This window comes from Arachis stenosperma, chromosome 9 (assembly GCF_014773155.1).
Source record: "Arachis stenosperma cultivar V10309 chromosome 9, arast.V10309.gnm1.PFL2, whole genome shotgun sequence".
Lineage (NCBI taxonomy): Eukaryota > Viridiplantae > Streptophyta > Magnoliopsida > Fabales > Fabaceae > Arachis > Arachis stenosperma.
Window position 1 is genome coordinate 102,156,552 of NC_080385.1, and position 20,040 is coordinate 102,176,591.

General features: G+C 36.3%; 1 protein-coding gene across 1 annotated transcript; it reads left to right on the top strand.

Annotated features, from left to right (window-relative positions):
- Positions 1 to 753: 753 nt before the first annotated feature.
- LOC130948539 (nuclear pore complex protein NUP98A-like) lies at positions 754 to 9,702 on the top strand. The gene is made up of 14 exons (XM_057877300.1): positions 754 to 925; positions 1,018 to 1,197; positions 3,719 to 3,781; positions 4,017 to 4,319; positions 4,857 to 5,492; positions 5,615 to 5,839; positions 5,933 to 6,513; positions 7,077 to 7,164; positions 7,265 to 7,325; positions 7,525 to 7,660; positions 7,788 to 7,904; positions 8,001 to 8,178; positions 8,552 to 8,599; positions 8,720 to 9,702. The coding sequence occupies exons 3-14, from the start codon at positions 3,763 to 3,765 to the stop codon at positions 9,388 to 9,390; spliced, it is 3,063 nt and encodes a 1,020-aa protein (XP_057733283.1). The 5' UTR covers positions 754 to 925; positions 1,018 to 1,197; positions 3,719 to 3,762; the 3' UTR covers positions 9,391 to 9,702.
- The last annotated feature ends 10,338 nt before the right edge of the window (positions 9,703 to 20,040 follow it).

Consider the following 20,040-nt stretch of genomic DNA (forward strand, 5'->3'; position numbering starts at 1 on the left):
ACAAATTATATAGACTAATTGAAATTAATATCTTCCTATTAAAAATTTATATATACTTTGCTTTTAAAACCAGATCAGTTGGGTAGTTGTATGGATAAAAAAAATCTACCAAGCAATTCCCATGTTAATTCATAATTTTCTGTTTGAACGGGATCAAAACTCATGTATAAGGGTTAATTTAACAATAAACACACTTAAAATCTCTACACAATTTTTTTAATTAAGAATTAAAGATAAAATTTTTTTATCGATAATGTTTACACATTGCTGATTCGCTGTCATCCTAATTTAAGTTTTAGATAAATTTTTTGTATATACTATATACCAATAGAATAAAATTGAAACATTTTGAAAATATAAAATATTTAAAATTAACATTGCGTTTTTTCCCCAAAAAAGGCAATTGGTGTGGGAAATCAGGGAAATGCTAATGCAACTAAAATTTAAAAATAATAAATAATATAATAAATAATTGTTTTTAATTTTTTAATTTTTCTTTTTGTAAAAATGTATTAGCTCATTTTTTAATTTTTTAAAACTAATATTGTAGCCTAATTAACAGGTTATCTTTTTTTCAATTTTAATTATCCATATAAAAAATAATAAAATGAAAAGATAATATTAGAGAAAACTAAATAAAACATAAAAATTTCAAGCTAAATAAAATAAATAAATGATTTCCTGTCATACTCGTAGAAGATGGGTTACCTTCGTAATTTTAACGCTATATTTCCATATTTTTTCTGTTTAGGACGGAATTTTAACGCTATGATGCAGCACTTATTACTATTAGGCATACAATCACCATTCTCTCTGTCACTGTGACCCAAACCCCCATTTCTCTCTCTCTCTCTCTCTCTCTCTGCCCTAATCCACCACCGTTCCCACTCTTCGGAACCAAGATCCATTTCCCAATAATATCACTGTAAGTTTTTCTCTTTTGTCATTCTTTTCTCTCTTTCGTTGCGCCATCTTTTTTTTTTTTTGGTTTAAGAACGCCTCCGTTTTTGTTTAAAGTTTCCGTCGTTTTGTCACGTCGTTTCCGTCTGCTCGAGCTGTGCTTCCTGCTCGTGTCGTCGCCGCGCCTCCCTCGCCTCTCTCTCTCTCCTCACGTCTCAGCAGTAACCACCAGAGAGAGTTTAATTTGTATTTTGCAACCTTGTTTATCTTTTTCAAGCACAAGATCTTCTTCTTCAGGTAAGGATTTGGGTTAAGGATACCTCAGTATTTTAATGTATTTATGTATCTATAATTGCTTGACATCTTAGAAATCTACGTATTCATCTATGTTTCTCTTTGATAATTTTTTTTTCCTTTTAAACTGTTAGTGCTTCTGCTAGAACATGTGGTTTGACATTGTTTTATGTTTGGATTTTTACTTTTTATTTGTTATTTATTTATTTTTTTGATGAACTCTGTTTGTGCTGTGAGTTATTGGCATGAGGGTTTGTGTTAGGTTTGAAAAATTTTGTCAAATAGATATTTCATATTTGGTAATATATATGTTGATGATTTTTATCGAAAGCAATGAATATATGACATATGATGTAGTTTATGGTAGTATTTGATTTGTTTATTACTATGTTAGTGAAATTTGATTTGTGAAGGTAAATGTAATAATTCATTTATCAGTCAGAAAAGCACAATTTTGGAGAGTGTTGGTGTTAATTTGATGATTCTAGATTTGATATATTTAAGTTAGTAAATCCTTTTCATGTTTTCAAGTTTTACATGTTTAGTGGGCAGTAGAACTCAAAGGTGTTTGTTTTGTCCTGTATTCCTCAGTTTTTGATACGGGTGAAAAGCTTTTTGAGCCAATTGACAATGGGGTTTATTAACGAGTATTAATTTATCACTACAAGGAAAATGTTGTTTGTTTCCTCACTTTTCAGGAGTTGAAACAAAATAAAATGAAAGAAACTGCTTTCCTCTCTGTAGATTTTGGCAGAGAAAGATAATATATAATTCTTTAAATACTTTTTTTCCTTATTTATTTATTAAAAGTATTATAATCTATAATGCCAGTTCCACTTGCTCCTTATCCAACACCATCGGCTCCATATACTTCTTCTCTATCTGCAAATGGTATCTTAATTTTTCTTGATGTGTGCCTACTTGGATTTTTTTTCTACTGTCTAATTTTCTATCATTACTCTTATATAATGTTGTGGATCATGCTTGTATAACCCATGCTTGTATAACTATGCAAAAATGGACAGTGATGATTATTGTTGCAATTTCTTCTATTACTAGTCTTTTTTACTTGCTATAATATTTTTTTATTATTATGTAATCAGAAAATTGTTATATCACTACTTCAGATGAGAACTATATATAGTAGTGGTTGTTCAAATTTCTAATAGAATATAATTTATGATTATCATGACTGGAGTTTCGGTTGTGTATGATGATGAGGAGAATCTTCTGTAGTGTATGTTGTGTTAGTGATTTTTGTTGTTATTAATCAGGGGAAGGAAAAAAGCAGGGGAAAATTAAAGAAGAAAACAGAGAAATTTTGATAACATTTTTACAAGAGTTGTGCATGTATGCTTTAGGGCCTGTTTGGATAGGGTCATAAGTAACTTTTTTTAACTTTTAACTTATGAAAAGGTATAGTATTAATGTCTGATGCAATTTTTAAAACAAAATTATAGCTTTTTAAGAAGCTATTTAAGTGCTTATGGAGAAGTTAAAAAAATGACTTCTCTCATAATAAAAGCTTTTTATCACGTTTCTTTTAAAATAAGCACTTTTAGAACTAAAAAACCAAACACAAAATAACTTATTTATAAAGCTACTTTTAATATAAGCATTTATTATTTAAGCTATTCTTTCAAAAGTAGCTTAATTAAGCTATTTACCGAAACTATTATAAGTTAAACTTATTAGTGCTAGTAAGTTTTGACTTTTGAGATTTCTTTGTAACTTTGATTTGGATAATAGTGAAGCTTTTTAATACATGTGGTTAGAATTGTTTAGATTTGTTTTATATAAGTTTAACTGTGGATTATGAGACGAACATGAATTATGGGATTTTTAGAAATTTAGATAAGTATTTTGTGCTAATTTTAATTGTGATAATGTTAATTTTAATTGAAGATATTTGATATTAGGGGTATTTTAGTAAATTAAAAAATTAGAATCAATAATAATTTTAATGAAACATATTTGTTATTAGGGATATAATAGTAAATTTATTATTAGAGGTATTTTTGTAAATTCAAGAAAAATTTCAATGTAAAAAAGTAATATTCAATTAGGTTTATATTTAATTTTTTAAGAAAATTAGAAAATATTTGATATTAGGGGTAATTTTGACATATTACATAATATGTCCAAGGAACTTAAATCAAACCAAACAAAAAATTATTCATTCCCAGGAATTAAATTTTGTAAACCAAACATAGAAATACTACATGCTAGAGTAATCTCATCCCTAGGCATTATATTCTTGGGGATGATATTCGTAGGAATGAAAACTAATATTTGAACCACACACCCTTCAGATAATATTGTTGCATCTTCTACCTTTGATCAACTGATTGGTGTCTTAAGAATGTCGTTGATTAATTGATTATTTGATCCCTAAATCTAAATCATACGACTCGCGTTTTGCTATTTATTTTGGTTAATTTTGTTCCTTATTTAGGATAAAATATAAAGAGAAATTAAATTAATTTTTGCTTCTAATGTGCATATTGTTGAATGATGATTGCAGTTAGGGGCAACAAGAGGCCGCTTTGTGTTTTGGAACTTGTGACGATGTTTGGTTCAACGAACCGTAAGTGCATTTGCCCTTGCTTATTCATCTCTTTCTTTTATTTTTATGTTTTGTGATAATTTTCTGTCTCATTTTCTTAATTGTATATTTATGATTTCTTAATTTCTTTTTTTCTTTGAGATGTGTATCGGTTAGAGCTTAGAATGTGATAATTTATTAGACTATAATTGGTTTGTCATTTAGGATTGGGTAATTGTATATTGTTAAAGTGGTGTGTTTCTTTTTCATTTGCCAGCTTTTGGGCAGTCTTCATCGAGCCCGTTCGGCTCACAGTCTGTTTTCGGGCAGAATACTTCTAGCAGCAATCCATTTGCCCCTAAGCCTTTTGGTAGTACGAATCCTTTTGGTTCGCAGACAGGTAGTTCCATATTTGGAGGTACTTCAACTGGTGTGTTTGGTGCTGCTCAGCCTTCTTCTCCCTTCTCTTCTACCACAACGTTTGGTGCTTCATCTTCGCCCGCATTTGGTAGTTCGGCTCCGGCTTTTGGTGCGTCATCTTCCACCCCAGCTTTTGGTGGTTCATCATCATCATTTGGGGGTAAGCATGCTTATGTAATCTTTGTTGTTACTCCAATTATTAGTCAGTTTAGTTCTCATTTTACTTTTGTTTAACTGTCTTTCTTTCGGCATTTGGAAGAATGAAAAGCATCATATTAATAAAGGTTGTGTATGTGATTTGAGTTTTTTGGTTTGCAAGTGAGGGAATGGAAAGGTTCCTCTATTATAATCTTCAAACCCTTCCATTCACACGCCCCAAAAAGGAAATGCCAGTTTACAGTCTTCATACAAAGGTTTGCACCGTTACCTTTGTTATGAGATAAAATCACGATGCTGTGGTCCTATTGGTGATTAGCTAATTATTTTAATGGTTTTGTTTTGGTGGTGGACTTGCAATGCAATTATTGAGCTTTGTTTACACACTTCGAGTGACATATTATATTACACATTCCTGCCTCGAATTCTTTGCACTTAATAATTCATTAGCATCTTTTGGCATATTTTCTGCTTATTCTCTTATTTGTTTTATTTCATTTTTCTCTAAATCAATCTGCTAACCGTCTTGGTTGCTATATAGGATCATCTGTTTTTGGTCAGAAGCCTGTTTTTGGAGGTTTTGGATCTACTCCCACTCAAACAAGTCCATTTGGAAGTGCCACCCAGCCGTCACAACCAGCATTTGGAAGCAGCATCTTTGGTTCGTCAACTCCTTTTGGTGCATCGTCTCAGCCAGCGTTTGGTTCCACGGGCACCCCTGCGTTTGGTGCCACAAGCACCCCTGCGTTTGGTGCCTCAAGCACCCCGGCATTTGGTGCTACTAGCACCCCTGCATTCGGTGCTGCTAGCACCCCAGCATTCGGTGCAACTAGCACCCCTGCATTTGGTTCAACTTCCAGCCCATCCTTTGGTAACACGGGAAGTGCATTTGGTGGGTCCAATACTTCCGTTTTCGGAGGCGGGGGAGCATTTGGGGCCTCAACTAGCCCTTTTGGTGCATCAAGTGCTCCTGCATTTGGCACTTCAAGCACTCCATTTGGTGCCTCTAGCACTCCGGCTTTTGGAGCTTCTAGTACTCCAGCTTTTGGAGCTTCAAGTACCCCTGCATTTAGTTTTGGCTCTACTCCAGCTTTTGGTCAGTCTTCTTCTGCATTTGGTGGCAGCACCCCATTTGGAAGTACAAGCTCACCTTTTGGAGGGCAGAGTTCTGCATTCGGTGAGTTAAAAAAGCCTTTATAATACTGACTACTTAGTGACAATTATTCTTAACTACTTGGGACTTGTGTATACCTTATGCCATGGGAATTGAATGTTCTCCTTACATATTTCTTCATACAGGATCCCAGACTCCATCACCAGCCTTTGGAAATGCTGGTATTGGTCAGCCGGGTTTTGGAGGTCAACGGGGTGGAAGTAGAGTAGCTAACTATACACCAACGACAGAAGCTGATAGTGGTACCTCTGGACAGACTGCTAAATTGGAATCGATATCAGCCATGCCTATTTACAAAGAAAAAAGCCACGAGGAGCTAAGATGGGAGGACTATCAATTGGGAGATAAAGGTACTTACTTCTTTATTATAAATAATAATGTGATAAATTTGCTCATTCCAATTACAATGACCCTGACATGATCTATATTCGATTTAAATTCAGGTGGGCCACACTCCTCTGCTCAGACCACTAGTTCGCCATTTGGAGCATCTACAACACAGACAAACACCTTTGCTCCTATACAAGGGTTTGGTCAAACATCTGCCAACCCTTTTTCTGGCACGACAACTAGTTCTAACCCATTTGCCCAGAAGACTTCAACTTTTTCTGGATTTGGTACAACATCATCTGCTCCTGCCTTCAGTTCATCAGCTTTTGGTTCTTCAACAACAGGCGTATCACAGCCTTCTATTTTTGGTTCATCCCCCTCTCCGTTTGGAGCTAACTCTTCTCCGAGCTTTGGGACATCTTCTACATCCTTGTTTAATACTGTTTCTTCTCAGACTTCATCTTCACCATTTGGCTCAAGCATTTTTGGGAACACTCAGCCATCCCAATTATTTAGTTCTATAGCCCCGCAACCAAGCTCCGGTTTTGGACAGACATCCTCTCCCTTTGGGCAGACTTCATCTTTTGGTCAGACTAGCTTGTTCAATTCACCTTCTTCTGGGCTTGTTGGAAGCATTTTCTCGAGCAGCTCATCACTCACATCTAATTCTCTGACAGGCTTTGGGCAAACGGTGGTGAGTATTTATATGTATGCAGTATTGCTTTTTACTTTTTAATCTTAGTTTCGTTAGAGTACAATGTTTGTATCAAGCAAGATAAAATATGGTCATGTTCACACAAAAGCCAGGGTTGTTGAGATGGATCATTGAAACCAAATTTTCGGTTAACAGTGTAAGAATCTTTACCAAGTATTGTTTAATATTAGAGGAGTAATGCAGGCTAAGTAAATGAAAGATGGTATGCAATACAGTTGTATTGAAACATTAACCTATCTAGTTGTGACTGAACGAGTTGATTCTTGACATGATGTTAAACCTTCCATGACCAAGTGGTTAGGAGTTTGGTCCTTGCTAATACATCCCATAACAGCAATAACAACTGAGCCTATACTCATCGCATTGTTTGCTACATGTATTTAATGGTACTATTGCTTCCTAATTGTGTCTAAACTAATTAATTTTACTGCTAGGTAAAATGGTATCGACAAAAAGATTAGCACAGATTTGTGTGCAAGACTGAGCCTATACTCAACTGCATTTTGACTTTCTAATATATTTTTTTTCACTTATGTGTGCAGCCATCCATTTCAACACCTTTCCAACAACCACAGACTGCTCAATCAGGTGGTTCCTTTGCCTTTGGCAACTTCGGCCAGACACAACCAAGTCAGTGAAATATATTATCTATTGCCTATTCTCTTTTCTCCCTTGCACTGATTGAAGGATTAATGTTTCTAATGAGTTCTTACTGTACTGTCTTAAATAGTTGGTGCAAGTAGCTTCGGGGGCACTCCAGGTATATTTGGGCAGAGTAACTTTGGACTGTCGTAAGTTACAACTCTTTTAACTAAGTAAAGTCATGTATTCGATATTAAATTGTTTAGTGGTTTTCCTCACTCAATTGTGTTTGCCTTTTTATTTGCTTGTCTTTTTGGAGTAGAATTGTCATTTTTATTCTTTCTTTGATAAGTTTGGATGTTGTATTTAAAATATATAAGGTTCTTTGCTTATGTGTTCACTTGACAGGTCTTCTACTCCGAGCTCTGTAGTTGCACAACCAGCACCAATGACCAATCCATTTGGAACACTTCCTGCTTTGCCTCAGATGTCAATTGGTCGAGGTGGAACAACTTCAATTCAATATGGAATCTCTAGCATGCCTGTAAGAAGATCTATCTTTTATTTGAACTTTGGTTCTATTGGTCTTTAATACTGGTTTTCTAATTGAGCATAAATTACTTTGATCTTTTATGTGCATTTAAAATATGGTTGACGATATCTCATTCCAGGCTCAAGACAAACCTGCGCCTGTTAGAATATCATCGTTATTGACTTCTCGACACTTGTCACAAAGACGAGTCAGGGTTCCTCTCCGGAAATTTCCGTCTAAAACAGATGGACCAAAGGTGAGTACTGTAGTTTTTATTATCAATCTAGGTTTCTAAATAACATGCTCCTTTATGGAGATGAATATGGTGTATGACTGCACTTCTTGCCTGCAGGTTCCATTCTTTAGTGACGACGAGGACACTCCAACCACTCCAAAGGCTGATGCACTTTTTATTCCTAGAGAAAACCCAAGGGCACTGATTATTTGTCCCATGGAGCAATGGCCTGGAAGGGCTTCATCTGAGAAAGCATCACCTTTTAAGGATAGAAATACCCCAGTGAAGGAGAATGGTAATGTTTTCTAAATTGTTTGTGTTTAGTGTTTTATTTATTTTACTTGAGTATGGGCCATGTTAGTATATTTGATTATGTGCTAACACAAGGCATGCCATCCAAAGATTTGTGTTCAAGTGTTCAACATTGTGCAACACCTTTATTAACCCCCCCCCCCCCCCCCCCCCCACACACACACACACACACACACCAAAAAGGGAAAAACTATATAGAAAGAAAATTGTGTTACTGTAATGGCTTTGCATCCCATATTATGTTGGTGGTCCTATTGTCTCTCATATGTCCCCTTTTGAAAAAGTAAATTCCGTTCCTAGAGATTTAATGAAATGGCAAGCAGACTTATTATTTTGTTTCTTAATACCATGTTCAGGAAGTGCATCTACTCAACCAGTTAATGGGACCAGCTCAGCTAGCAATAGTATGTACATATGAATTTTGTAGTAGTTGCTTTAGTTATACAGAAGCTCTTTGGTTTGTGAATACTATATTTTTGATTGTTTTATTGAAACATTGTCTGAATTTTGATGATTGATTTCAGAAACTGCAGTGGAAAATGGGGTTGTCAAGGAGCATGTTCAGCCTCCAACAAAGCAAGTACCCAATGGGAGTGTTGAGGACCATTCTCCTCAGAAGGCAGATGTATACAAGACCCTCAGTGGGCACAGGGCTGGTGAGGCTGCAATTGTGTATGAACATGGAGCTGATGTTGAGGCACTAATGCCAAAGCTTCGGCGTTCTGATTACTATACACAGCCTCGAATCCATGAGCTGGCGGCAAAGGAAAGAGCCGAACCAGGATTCTGCAGTCATGTCAAGGACTTTGTGGTCGGAAGGCAAGGTTATGGCAGCATCAGATTCTTGGGTGAGACAGATGTAAGAGGACTTGACCTTGAGTCCCTTGTTCAGTTCAACAACCGTGAGGTGATTGTATACATGGATGATGCAAAGAAGCCACCTGTTGGACAAGGGCTGAATAAGCCCGCTGAGGTTACTCTCCTTAGCATCAAATGTTTTGACAAGAAAACTGGGCAACAATACACAGAAGGGCCAAAGATCGAGAAATACACGGAGATGCTTAAGAGAAAGGCTGAGGACCAAGGTGCTGAATTTATTTCATACGATCCCATTAAAGGAGAATGGAAAATCAGGGTCAACCACTTCAGTGTCTACAAGCTGTTGGATGAAGAAGACTGTGAGGTGGATGAATGACAAAAGAACGTTGTTGGGAATTACTACAGTGAGTTTAATATTTTGACAACCAAGTGCCTTTTTTTATATGTAAAATTTTTGTTTTTGCCATGTGTTGATAGATTTTGGGGTAATGTTGTTGATTTTTTTTTTTTAATATCATTTCTTTGGGAGTTCTTCTGTTAGGTCTTTTAGTTGGGGGATGATAAAATGTGGTTTGTCTAGTCTCTTTTGTATCCCTTCTAAAATACCATTCAATTTACAAGTGGTAAAGTTCCTCTGGACAAGTTTGTTTTTATTTTAAAGAATTGTGATCTTTGATATACCATTCAATTTACGTGTGCTTGTTGATTTTTCTACGAGGATAAAAATGCCAATGTGTGCTTTTTCAAATTTCATTATAGTTCCTATGTTGACTGCATTGAAAAGTTCTGCGTTAAAAGTTGGTGAAAAGTGGCGGTGGAGGGATAAGTGATAGGAGGTCGGGACTGCGTCTAAGACTCTAGGGGCTTGTCCTAATCCTTTATCCGAAATGGTTATGAACTTATGATTTCACATGGCATGACTACGATAGCAATATTCCTTTATTAAGCCAACCTAAAAATGAAACTAAATTGGCCTTTTACTAGATGTTTCTCTACTCATTTTCTTTGGAAAAAAAGGCAAGCAAAACTCTACGGTGTAGATAAGAAAAACATTCACATGTATAGATTCCATGTGGGGCATGTATACATGTACTGTGTCTTTTTTGGGTCAGACATGTACTGTGTCTGAATGTTTCAGTTGAAGCAGTAGCTATTGGAAGTTGGGAAGGTAGCAAAGTTTTGTCTTTTTTCAATTGTAATTAGTTGTAATTTGCAGTTATTACTGGTTTCTTTTTGTTGAGCTTCTTGTATTGTTGGACTATGAAAATATTGGCTTTGATGGTTTGGTTTGTGGACTCTCTTAAATATTTATCGGTGTCTCTTCCTCGAGTCTTACTCTTATTTTCACCCTTCTCTTTTAGTTTTCTCGTGGTTCTAAGATTGAAGGCTTGGACGAAGAGGAGAGAGTTGTTTTATAGAAACAATGAGAAGAGGTATCGGAGGTGTAGACCGAGCAGTGGAGCTTGGGAGCAGGAGCAAACAGGAGGCAGCGCAGAGGCGAGGGAGCAGAAGGGAAGCATGATGTGACAACATACAGTGCAAAGATGACACGGTGAACGGCGGAAGAGGAGAGGTTCAGGGGTGAGGTATAATGAAAGAAGTGTGAGAATTTTATTTTTTGGACGAGTGGTAATTTGCCTTCTAGGATTAGGAATTGAGTAAACAAGAGCGGTATACTCTTCTTGCTGATCAACGATTATGGCAATATCGGGTAAGCCAGTCATATATTTAATGCCACCCAGATAAGTTTTCAAGTGCGATAACTGTCTCTTCAAAATACCAGTATTTTTTTTTGCAAACTATGGATTCTGCCCGTTTTTTGTTCTGTTCTCAAAGACCTGAACTTATGAAGTCTTGTTTTTGTAGTATACCAATTGGTTAATATACTGCCGAGCCATTTTTTATTAACATAATGACACCGAGCTCTTGTTGCAGCCCGTGCTATTAAATCCGCATCTTTATTTTTTGTGCCAACAATTAAAAATTGTTTCCCCTTACTTGCTGCATCAAAAATCAAATAACAAGCTTCTGATAAAAAGCGAGCAGTTCTTGTAAGATTTAGAATATGAATACCCTTACGTTTTGTGGATATATAAGGTGCCATTCTGGGATTCCATTTTCTAGTACCATGTGTAGAAGGTTTTGATCCTTTTGTTCCGGGAGAAATAGCCTCTCATCATATTGCAGCAGAGCGGTTCGTTCCATAAATTCCTACCTCTCTATCTATTTCTGAGATGTTTGGATTTTTCAAAACTCCAACGGAACAGGGGGGATACACGTTACACCACGATTTTGAATCAGAAGAGAGATCTCAAGAAATGGCAGATCTATTCACTCTATCGATAACCGAGCCAGATCTGGTACTCAATCCAGTCTTGTCTATTTTTTAGAAGGACAAAGTGATCCCTGTTAAAAAAAATGGTATGTTCTGACTCTCGTCTTTGTGTTTCGTGAGACATGACGGCCCTTCTGTAGCTTCAGTGTTAAAAACAAATGGAATTAGTATCTGTGTCACTTAACGGTAATGAGCTGGTTGTCAGGTATCCATTAAGTGCCAAGCTAGCTAGTGAAAAATGGACACGGGTCAATTTGTCCATCTCTTCAAAACAAAAACGTAATTTTAAGTGGGAATTGAAATGGTGCGTTAAGTGGGTGCTTTAGGTTTCCATTTAGCCATTCTTCCCTTTTCCCTAATTATAGAATATCCAAGAATTATTTCATCTTCTATCTGAAGACGATAAAACGACGACGCTCTACCTGACTGTGGAGATGAGTAAGACGTTGATAGTGTTGCTAACAACGCTCCAAGTGAAGCTTCATACGGCACCACAACAGACTCCCTAACGACGTTGACGGAATTTCCTAGTGTAAGCTTTCGAGGTAAGTAACGGATTCTTCAACTAAAATATTAGTGACATTGTGTATTGTTTAATTAGTTTTGGGTAGTAAGTGGTTGTATTTTTTTTGGGTTGGTGTCGCATTGCATAGATAAAGTTTGGTTAGAGTTCAATGTTGCTAATTTTGGGACATTTTGCCATCAAGAAATAAAGATTTTTTCCCTTTCTGCAATGGAATTCATATATGAAAAATAGGAAGTAAGACCGTAATATGAATGTATCAATTTGCTTATACTAAAACCACAAACTTTATATATAACAACAAATCCTACCGATATATATATATATATATATATATATATATATATGATTAGTGTTTATAAAAGAGTTCACAACAACTTTTTATTAAAGTTTAAGGCAAATATATACTTTCGCAAATATTTATGTACTCTATTGAAATTTGATTTTTACGTAGAAAAAGAAATCAGCAAATATATACTTACGTACTTTGACTATATTACATCATGCATAGTAGTAGGTTTGGATTTTTTTTTCTTGTGTCTCTATATTTGTATTACTTCATTAAAATATATACCTACTTTGACTATATATGTATTCTATTAAAATATACCTACTTGGATTATATATACTCTATTAAAATCACAATTATTTATTTAGAGGTTGTAATTTAAAATATCAATTACTTTATTTGTTTTAGATGGATGATTTTATGGTTGTTTCTGTATTTCATCATGGAGAAAATTTTAAGAGAAATTTAGAGGGGGTATTATGTTATCTTAATAGAAAAGTGCATAAGTATCCACCCATAGATTTAGACTATATTAACTTTTTTGATCTAAAAATTTTATTTAAAGAGTTAGGTTACACAACATATAAGGAAATATATTGGTTTGACAACACTGCTAATGACATGGAAGTTGGGTTACATGTTATCAAAAATGATGCTGAGATAAACGAGCTGAGTGCTCAGAAGAGAAATAAGGACAATAATGAATTTTATCTTTACTTTGATCACCCGATAAATGTCTCTGATGTTGTTGATGATGGTGTGGAGTGTGATACTGTTGCCCCTGCTATTGTTATTATATAATTAGGTGCTAAGACATGCAACCACGGATATAATTGGTTGAATACTCTTTTGGATAACTATATTAGTAAGGGCTGTGATGATGTTTCCCTTATTTTATTATTATGGTATTATGTGTTAAAGTTTTAAGTTTCAACGGATGGCTTCTTATTTTGTTTAACAAATGCATAATGCCTTATTTTATTACAAAATCATTTATATTACTGTATTTTTTAAAATCAAATAAACGAATATATAAAAAAAGTAGGTTAATTATATTTATATTCATGCATTAAAAGTGATCGATAGCAACAAATGTCATAATCTAAACAACTTAACAACCATGATCATGATGTTTCACAATAGTCCAGAAACAACATATGATCTCTTTAAACTACACCACTAAACAGGTTTGTAACTACAATTCCAGCAATAAATGGCAACACAACACATCTAACACTAGTGCACCTAATTTGACTAAAATTCAATCTAATTTTCTTCAAATGAATTTCTAAACCAACCAATCTTTCCTCTAGCTCCCTAACTTTGTTATCATTTACAGAAGAATGACCTTCTTTATGATTTTGATTCAGCTTCAAACCTCCGAACAAAAGAGTTTTTGTAACATCCTCATTGAATGATGCAACATAATCATCAAGCCAACAAAAGTACTTGCAATGAGTTTTTGGAGTCTACAAAATAATATTATTTTGTAAGAATCTAATAGAAAACAAAGTGAACATAATTTTAATTGTTAATAAACCTACCTTGAAGTATGAGCATCCAAAGAATAGTCTGTTTGGGTTCATATTGGTTTCGGACATAAACAAAATTGCATAAATTCCACAATTACACTCTGGGGCAACCCACTTCTTCTTCCTCCTTGATCCCATACTCCCAGTAACATTCAAACTCCAACCTGATTCATTTTCAACTCTCCCACTTTGCAATTTGACATTGACCCATGTTCTTCACTCTCAACCATGCCGTTCTAGGGTTTACAATCGAATACAGTGGCACATTTCCAGAGTAAATAGTGAAGATGCACAACATTTGAACCTCCCATCCCACTTAAAACGAAAACATTTTTATTTTGGAGACAGGGACAGATCGACTGTCTATTTTTCACTTGCCAGCTTGGCACTTAATGGACACCTGACGACCAGCTCATCACCGTTACGTGACATGTATACTAGTTCTGTTTGTTTTTAATGCTGGAAGCCACAGAAGGGCCGTCATGTCTCACGGAACAGAAAGATAGGGACCAAGACGTACCTTTTTTTTCGGACAGGAATCGTTTTGTTCTTTCGAAAAATGGACAGGATCGGTTTAGGTGTTCACTTTTAAAAATTTCACATATAAACTAAAATAAAATCCACATGGTTTAAACAAAAACTATGAAAGAGAAGGTTTATAGACCCAGTTGAATGGATTTTATTTGGCTCAATATAAAACAATTAATTCAGTATTATTAACACTATAATAATAAAATTAAGCTTAAATTTATGGGGGCAAAAACTGAATAATAAAATTAAGCTTAAATTTAAGGGGCAAAAACTGACATTTGCAGTTTTATTATTGCAAAATATGGAAAATAGAGATAGCAGGAATAAGTGTCACTTATACACCTAAGCCATGATAGTATTTTTTTTCATCCACACCATACCCCTTTCCAAAAAGTAATACTTTATAGAATATGCTAGTGCATATTTTTTGGCCAATAAAGAACAAAGAAAGCAGAGAAACGAAATAAAAGAAAACTAAACAGCTAAGTCTCGTAGCAACAAGACTTCATTGGAAAGAATCCAATTAGCACACTCATGTTGAATCTTTTCTCTTCACGTTGCTAAGAAATTAGCCACCAACTTCATCTCCTTCTAGACAAATGTAAATCGGACTGTCCAGCTTCTCCATTTGAACTCAGATTTTGTTGAGGACACCTCTTTCTGGATTGATCTAAATCTAGCTTCCCAAGTAGTGCACAAAACTGACTCCGCACGTTTCGGATAGATAGACGAGCAAGTATACGGGATTGTCTAAGTAATACCTTAGATGAGTGAGGGTCATCCCATGGAGATTGTTGGTTTAAGCAAGCAATGGTTACCTTGCAGATCTTAATTAGACGGATAGAAAATATAGTTATCATGAGAAAACGCATAAAACAGATAAATAAATAAAACGCTACTGGATAGGTGTGAAATCTATGATATGAGAACGGTTGAGGCTTCGAAGATGTTTCTTCCTTCTGGATCAACTTTTCTCACCATCTACTCCAACTTCTGATTGATTCATTTCATGGCAGGCTATATATGATTAACGCCGGGTCAGCGGTCATCCAATCTGGATGGGGGTAAAGTTCTAACAGTCCATTCCCTTGGTGATTCTACTCAAAACGCCACAGACAAGGTCGGATTTTCTAGATCAGAAAACGCTGCTCCTTTGGTTCTAGCCTATACCACAAAGGCCCTAATCGCCCCGCACCTCGGCTGCACTGATGTTTCAAGAAGTACCCAACAAAGCTCTGGATTAGCCGTCTAAGAGATGTATAATCAAGCTGGTGGTTCAGTACTATCCCGTCCAGGACTCGCAAGAACCCATGTGGAATTGGGATGGCGGTCAAGTTACACTCCCAATTCATTAGAATGAAGAACGAAGACACATCTTTGAATAGAATCAAGCATAAATTGAAGTAGAATAGTGATATTATTAATTCATGAGAATCAGCAGAGCTCCTAACCTTAACTTAGGAGGTCAGTGACTCATACTGTACAGAAAATAATAGTGAAAGGTTCGGATGGGCAAAGATCTCTAACAAGGGTGATCTTTGTTCTATATATACTAGTCTGCTAACTAAGAATTACAGAAAATAAGATAAACTAGTCTTGCAGTGCGAAAATTCACTTTTCGGGCTCACTTGGTGAGTGTTTGGGCTGAGCTTGAGTGAAATCCACGAGCTAGAACCCTTCTTGGGCGTTGAACGCCAACCTTGGACTCCCGTTTGGGTGTTTGGACGCCAGCTACTCCCCTTTAGGCGTTGGACACCAAGAATGAGGCTGGTGGTTGGCGTTGAACGCCAGTTTTGGGCTTCATTTTCAAAGCAAAGTATGAACTATTATATATTTCAAGAAAGTCCTCGATGTTAGCTTTCCATAGCCATTAAGAGCGCACCATTTGGACTTCTGTAGCTCTAGAAATGCTCCTTCGAGTGCATAGAGGTCAGATCCTGACAACATCTGCAATCTTTTCTCTTTCTCTGAATTAGACTTTTACTCAAGCTCCTCAATTTCAGTTAGAAAATACCTGAAATTACCATAAAACACACAAACTCAATCTAAGCTAATCGTTGTTTGTTGCAATTCTGGTAGTTAAAGCTTTGCAATTTTTGTATTTTCATGCTTCTTAACTTTTTCTTGGTGGGATTTGGTTTGGTGTTGTTGCAGGAGAACACTAAAATGAAGCATCCTCAATTGCTTTATGATGCCAAGCTTTACAACATTCTCCAAGGAGGAAGTATGTTTTTTTTCTTTTTTTTTTGGAAACATTAAGCTATTTTCTGAGTGAGGAAGAAAAACAAAAGAATTGACTTTTGACTTTTGAGATTTTATTTTCTTAATATGTAGGTGGCATTCCTAGCATAAGATGGTCTGGTGTAGATGGGGAGGATAATGTTCTTGTGATGGATTTGCTTAGGCCTAGTCTTGAGGATCCCTTTGTGTATTGTGGAAAAAAGTTCTCATTGAAGACAGTACTGATATTGGCTGATCAAATGGTGACCTTGCTTTGCTTTCACTTATTTTATTTTATTTTTTGGTTATAAGGGTAACCACTGTACTAGAAAATTAACCACTTACCTGTTTTATTTGTGTTCATTTTTTTCTAGATGAAACAGATGAATTGTTTTAGCACTCTTTATCTGCTATACAATTCTGCTGAAAATTTTGTCATGTGCATCACTATTATAAATTTTGTTGTGTATTATGTGTTCTGATGCTAAGAGCCGTTTGGTATTGACTCTTTCTTAATTTTGTTGGGATGCAGATGACTAGAATAGAATATGTGCATTCCAAAGGTTTTCTACATAGAGATATAAAGCCTGACAACTTCCTCATGGGACTTGGTCGGAAAGCAAACCAGGTAGCTACATGATTATTACTGCAACGCTGTTTCGCGTTAGTTAGGTTTTAGCAATTGAGTGGCACTTTTGTTCTTCAGCTCTTTGTTAGTGTTAAAGCACCATGCATGCATAATGAAATTGTTCTACTTGTCAGGTTTACATAATTGATTTTGGGCTTGCAAAATGATATCGGGCTCTACAACCAATCGCCACATCCCTTACAGGTTTCTATAATTCTTCCATTGACTTGGTCTAGTTCTCTTTTCCCTTCTACTTTTCAAGTTTGGTTTGATGTGAAATTGTCACTCATCTGACTATAAGTTCGTTGTCAGAATCCAACCAATTTGTTAAGCAGCTTTCTTGAAGATTGTTTAATATTTTTGTGTGCATCTCTTTCCTTCTGCATCTCTCTTCTCGTCCGTCACTGTCCCATTCAGGGAGAACAAAAACTTAACGGGGACTGCATGCTATGCAAGTTGCAATACACATCTTGGGATTGGTAAGTCTGACGTCAAAAGTTATTTAACTGCTTCATTGCAAATAAGCTGAATTAACTACTTTTATTACAAGAAAGAAGTAGGTTTTGGAAACCACTTTATGTCGTAGTTTCTGTGCTTTGCTGATATTCCTCAATAAATTGGCTTGAGAAGCATGATGTCAGTATATAGTATCTGTAATGTAATTAATATTGACTCATCTTTTTTATACATGCAGGACATAGCTGTTGTCCCTCTTCAAGTCATTCTTCCAATACTAGAGAGCTAGGTAAAGATGGAAAATATATAAGATATCTAACTGGGTGGAACTCCCTTTTTTTGTTTAAAGTTTGGTTCATCACCTTCGTGGAATGGAAGTTCTAGGTTTTAACATTTTGGAGTGGCTCTTTGTGTTCATGTGTGTGTGTTCCATTTTATGGTGGTATCCTAATTATGTTATTTTTTCTTTCTACATTTAAATGCTAAAATTGTTATATTTTCAGGACCAATATTTATGATTGAAAAATTGCCATCTGACTATTATAATTATTGGTGACCTGAGCTTTCCAATTTCTTTTTCTAGAATCTGGCTAAGGAAGCATTTGGCCAATGCTTGCTCAAGAAAGTTTAAAGGCATTAGGTGGATTGGGTCTGCTATCTTTGGGGGGAAAATATATTCTTAGAAGAGTATTTGAGGTCTGACTGCTATATTTTTAGCTATTCTATGCAAGAATTGGGGGGGGGGGGGGAGTATACAATCTTGTGTTAATATATTCTAGGAAGTAAATTGTTGGTCAAATTCAGGTTGTTGCAGATGCAAGAAGCTCAGAGGCCTTCGTTGCACTTTGCTTGCTAACTATTGCTGGAACTTCACTTGCCATGCAGCATTTGGATTTTAGTGATATGGTTGCTATTTTCCCAATGCACAGTTTTAATTTTGGGTTGCGTATTGGAGAAATCATCGAAATAAATATCTGCAAAAATTGTTTGTAATTATTTTATATTGACGACGACTTTACAGTACATCCAAAAATTCCTATTGGTTCTCTCATATATTCTTTGATTCTCTCTTGCTTTTTTTTTTCCTTTGTCATGGAGTTGTGGTAGGTGGCTAAAGCTAAAAGGCTAGCAATCCCAGAAATATTCTATTAGCACTTCATTTTTTTTAATCTTTTCTTTTCTTTTCTGGGTTGCTGCAAAAATCTTGTTTTGATTAGCTGAAACATGGGTTATTATCTTTCCTATGTTGTGTTGGTCTTGTTCATTTTTGTGGGAGTTTTAGTTTCCCTATATTCTTCACCAATTGAAGATCAGAAGAGAGATAGGGTCACTGATTTGCCAGGGCAACCCAAGAATACGGGGTTTGCTCAATATTCTGGCTATGTCATTGTGAATGAGAAGAGTGGGAGTGCATTGTTCTACTGGCTCAATGGTGGCCCTGGATGCTCCTCCATTGCTTATGGTGCATCTGAAGAAATTGGCCCTTTTAGGATTAAGCCTGATGAGAAGTCACTTTACTTGAACCTTTATATGCTTGGAACAAATGTATGAAAAAAATTGAAAAATTTTGCATCACCAACTGTGTTATTTTTTCTTGTTCTTTACATGCTTTTGATTGTGTTACGGATCTGGCCCACGAATTCGACGCTTGGAATGGTCCTCGAACCCAGTTACTCGGGTCCGACCTGCTTCGCCCTTCTAGAAGGCACGGAACCGGCCCACTAAAGCTCCTAACCAACTTTCGAATTCAAACGTCTCCCTTATCTTAGCCAAACAAGATAAGATAAGATAGCTACCATCACCTATAAATAGAGGACTCAGGTCCCTCCAGGTATTCATTGACTCCTCACTCCTTCTACCTCTTAGATCCATTCTGACTTGAGCGTCGGAGTGTTTTTGCAGGTACAACCTCCCATTGCTCCAGTCGAATAATCCGGCATCTGCCTCGATCCGCTAGTTCCCGATCCATCCCTCAACCTGTACCGGAGGCATCCAGTACATTGGCGCCGTCTGTGGGGAACTTACGCCGGATTAGTCGGAATGGCGAACCAACCCGAAGAGCATTCCATAAGTCGCCAAGATAACTCCCGAAGACGAAACCCTACTCCTGAAAACCAAGAAGCCATACTCCAAGGAAGGATAGCAAGCACTGTCCATAACAAAGAAAACAACCCCGCCAAGACTCGGAACCCCAGGAATCCGGAAGACAAGTCAGCGCAAATAATCCGAGAACTCTGCCACAGAGTGTAGGAACTTGAAGGTCGGATCGCCAACAAAGAAAGGCACAACGCCGAACACGAAAGTCACGCAACCTCCAGATCCAGGTCCCGCCATGGCAGATCGCCAGAACGCCGACACGCAAAAAGACATGATAGAAGCACCTCACGTAACAGATCTCCAGAACGAAGACATAGCAAAAGATACGACCGCAGCATATCTCGCGATCCTGCCCACACTGACGATGACCGACGATACCGAGAAACCAAACGCACAAGAAACGACCATGTGATAA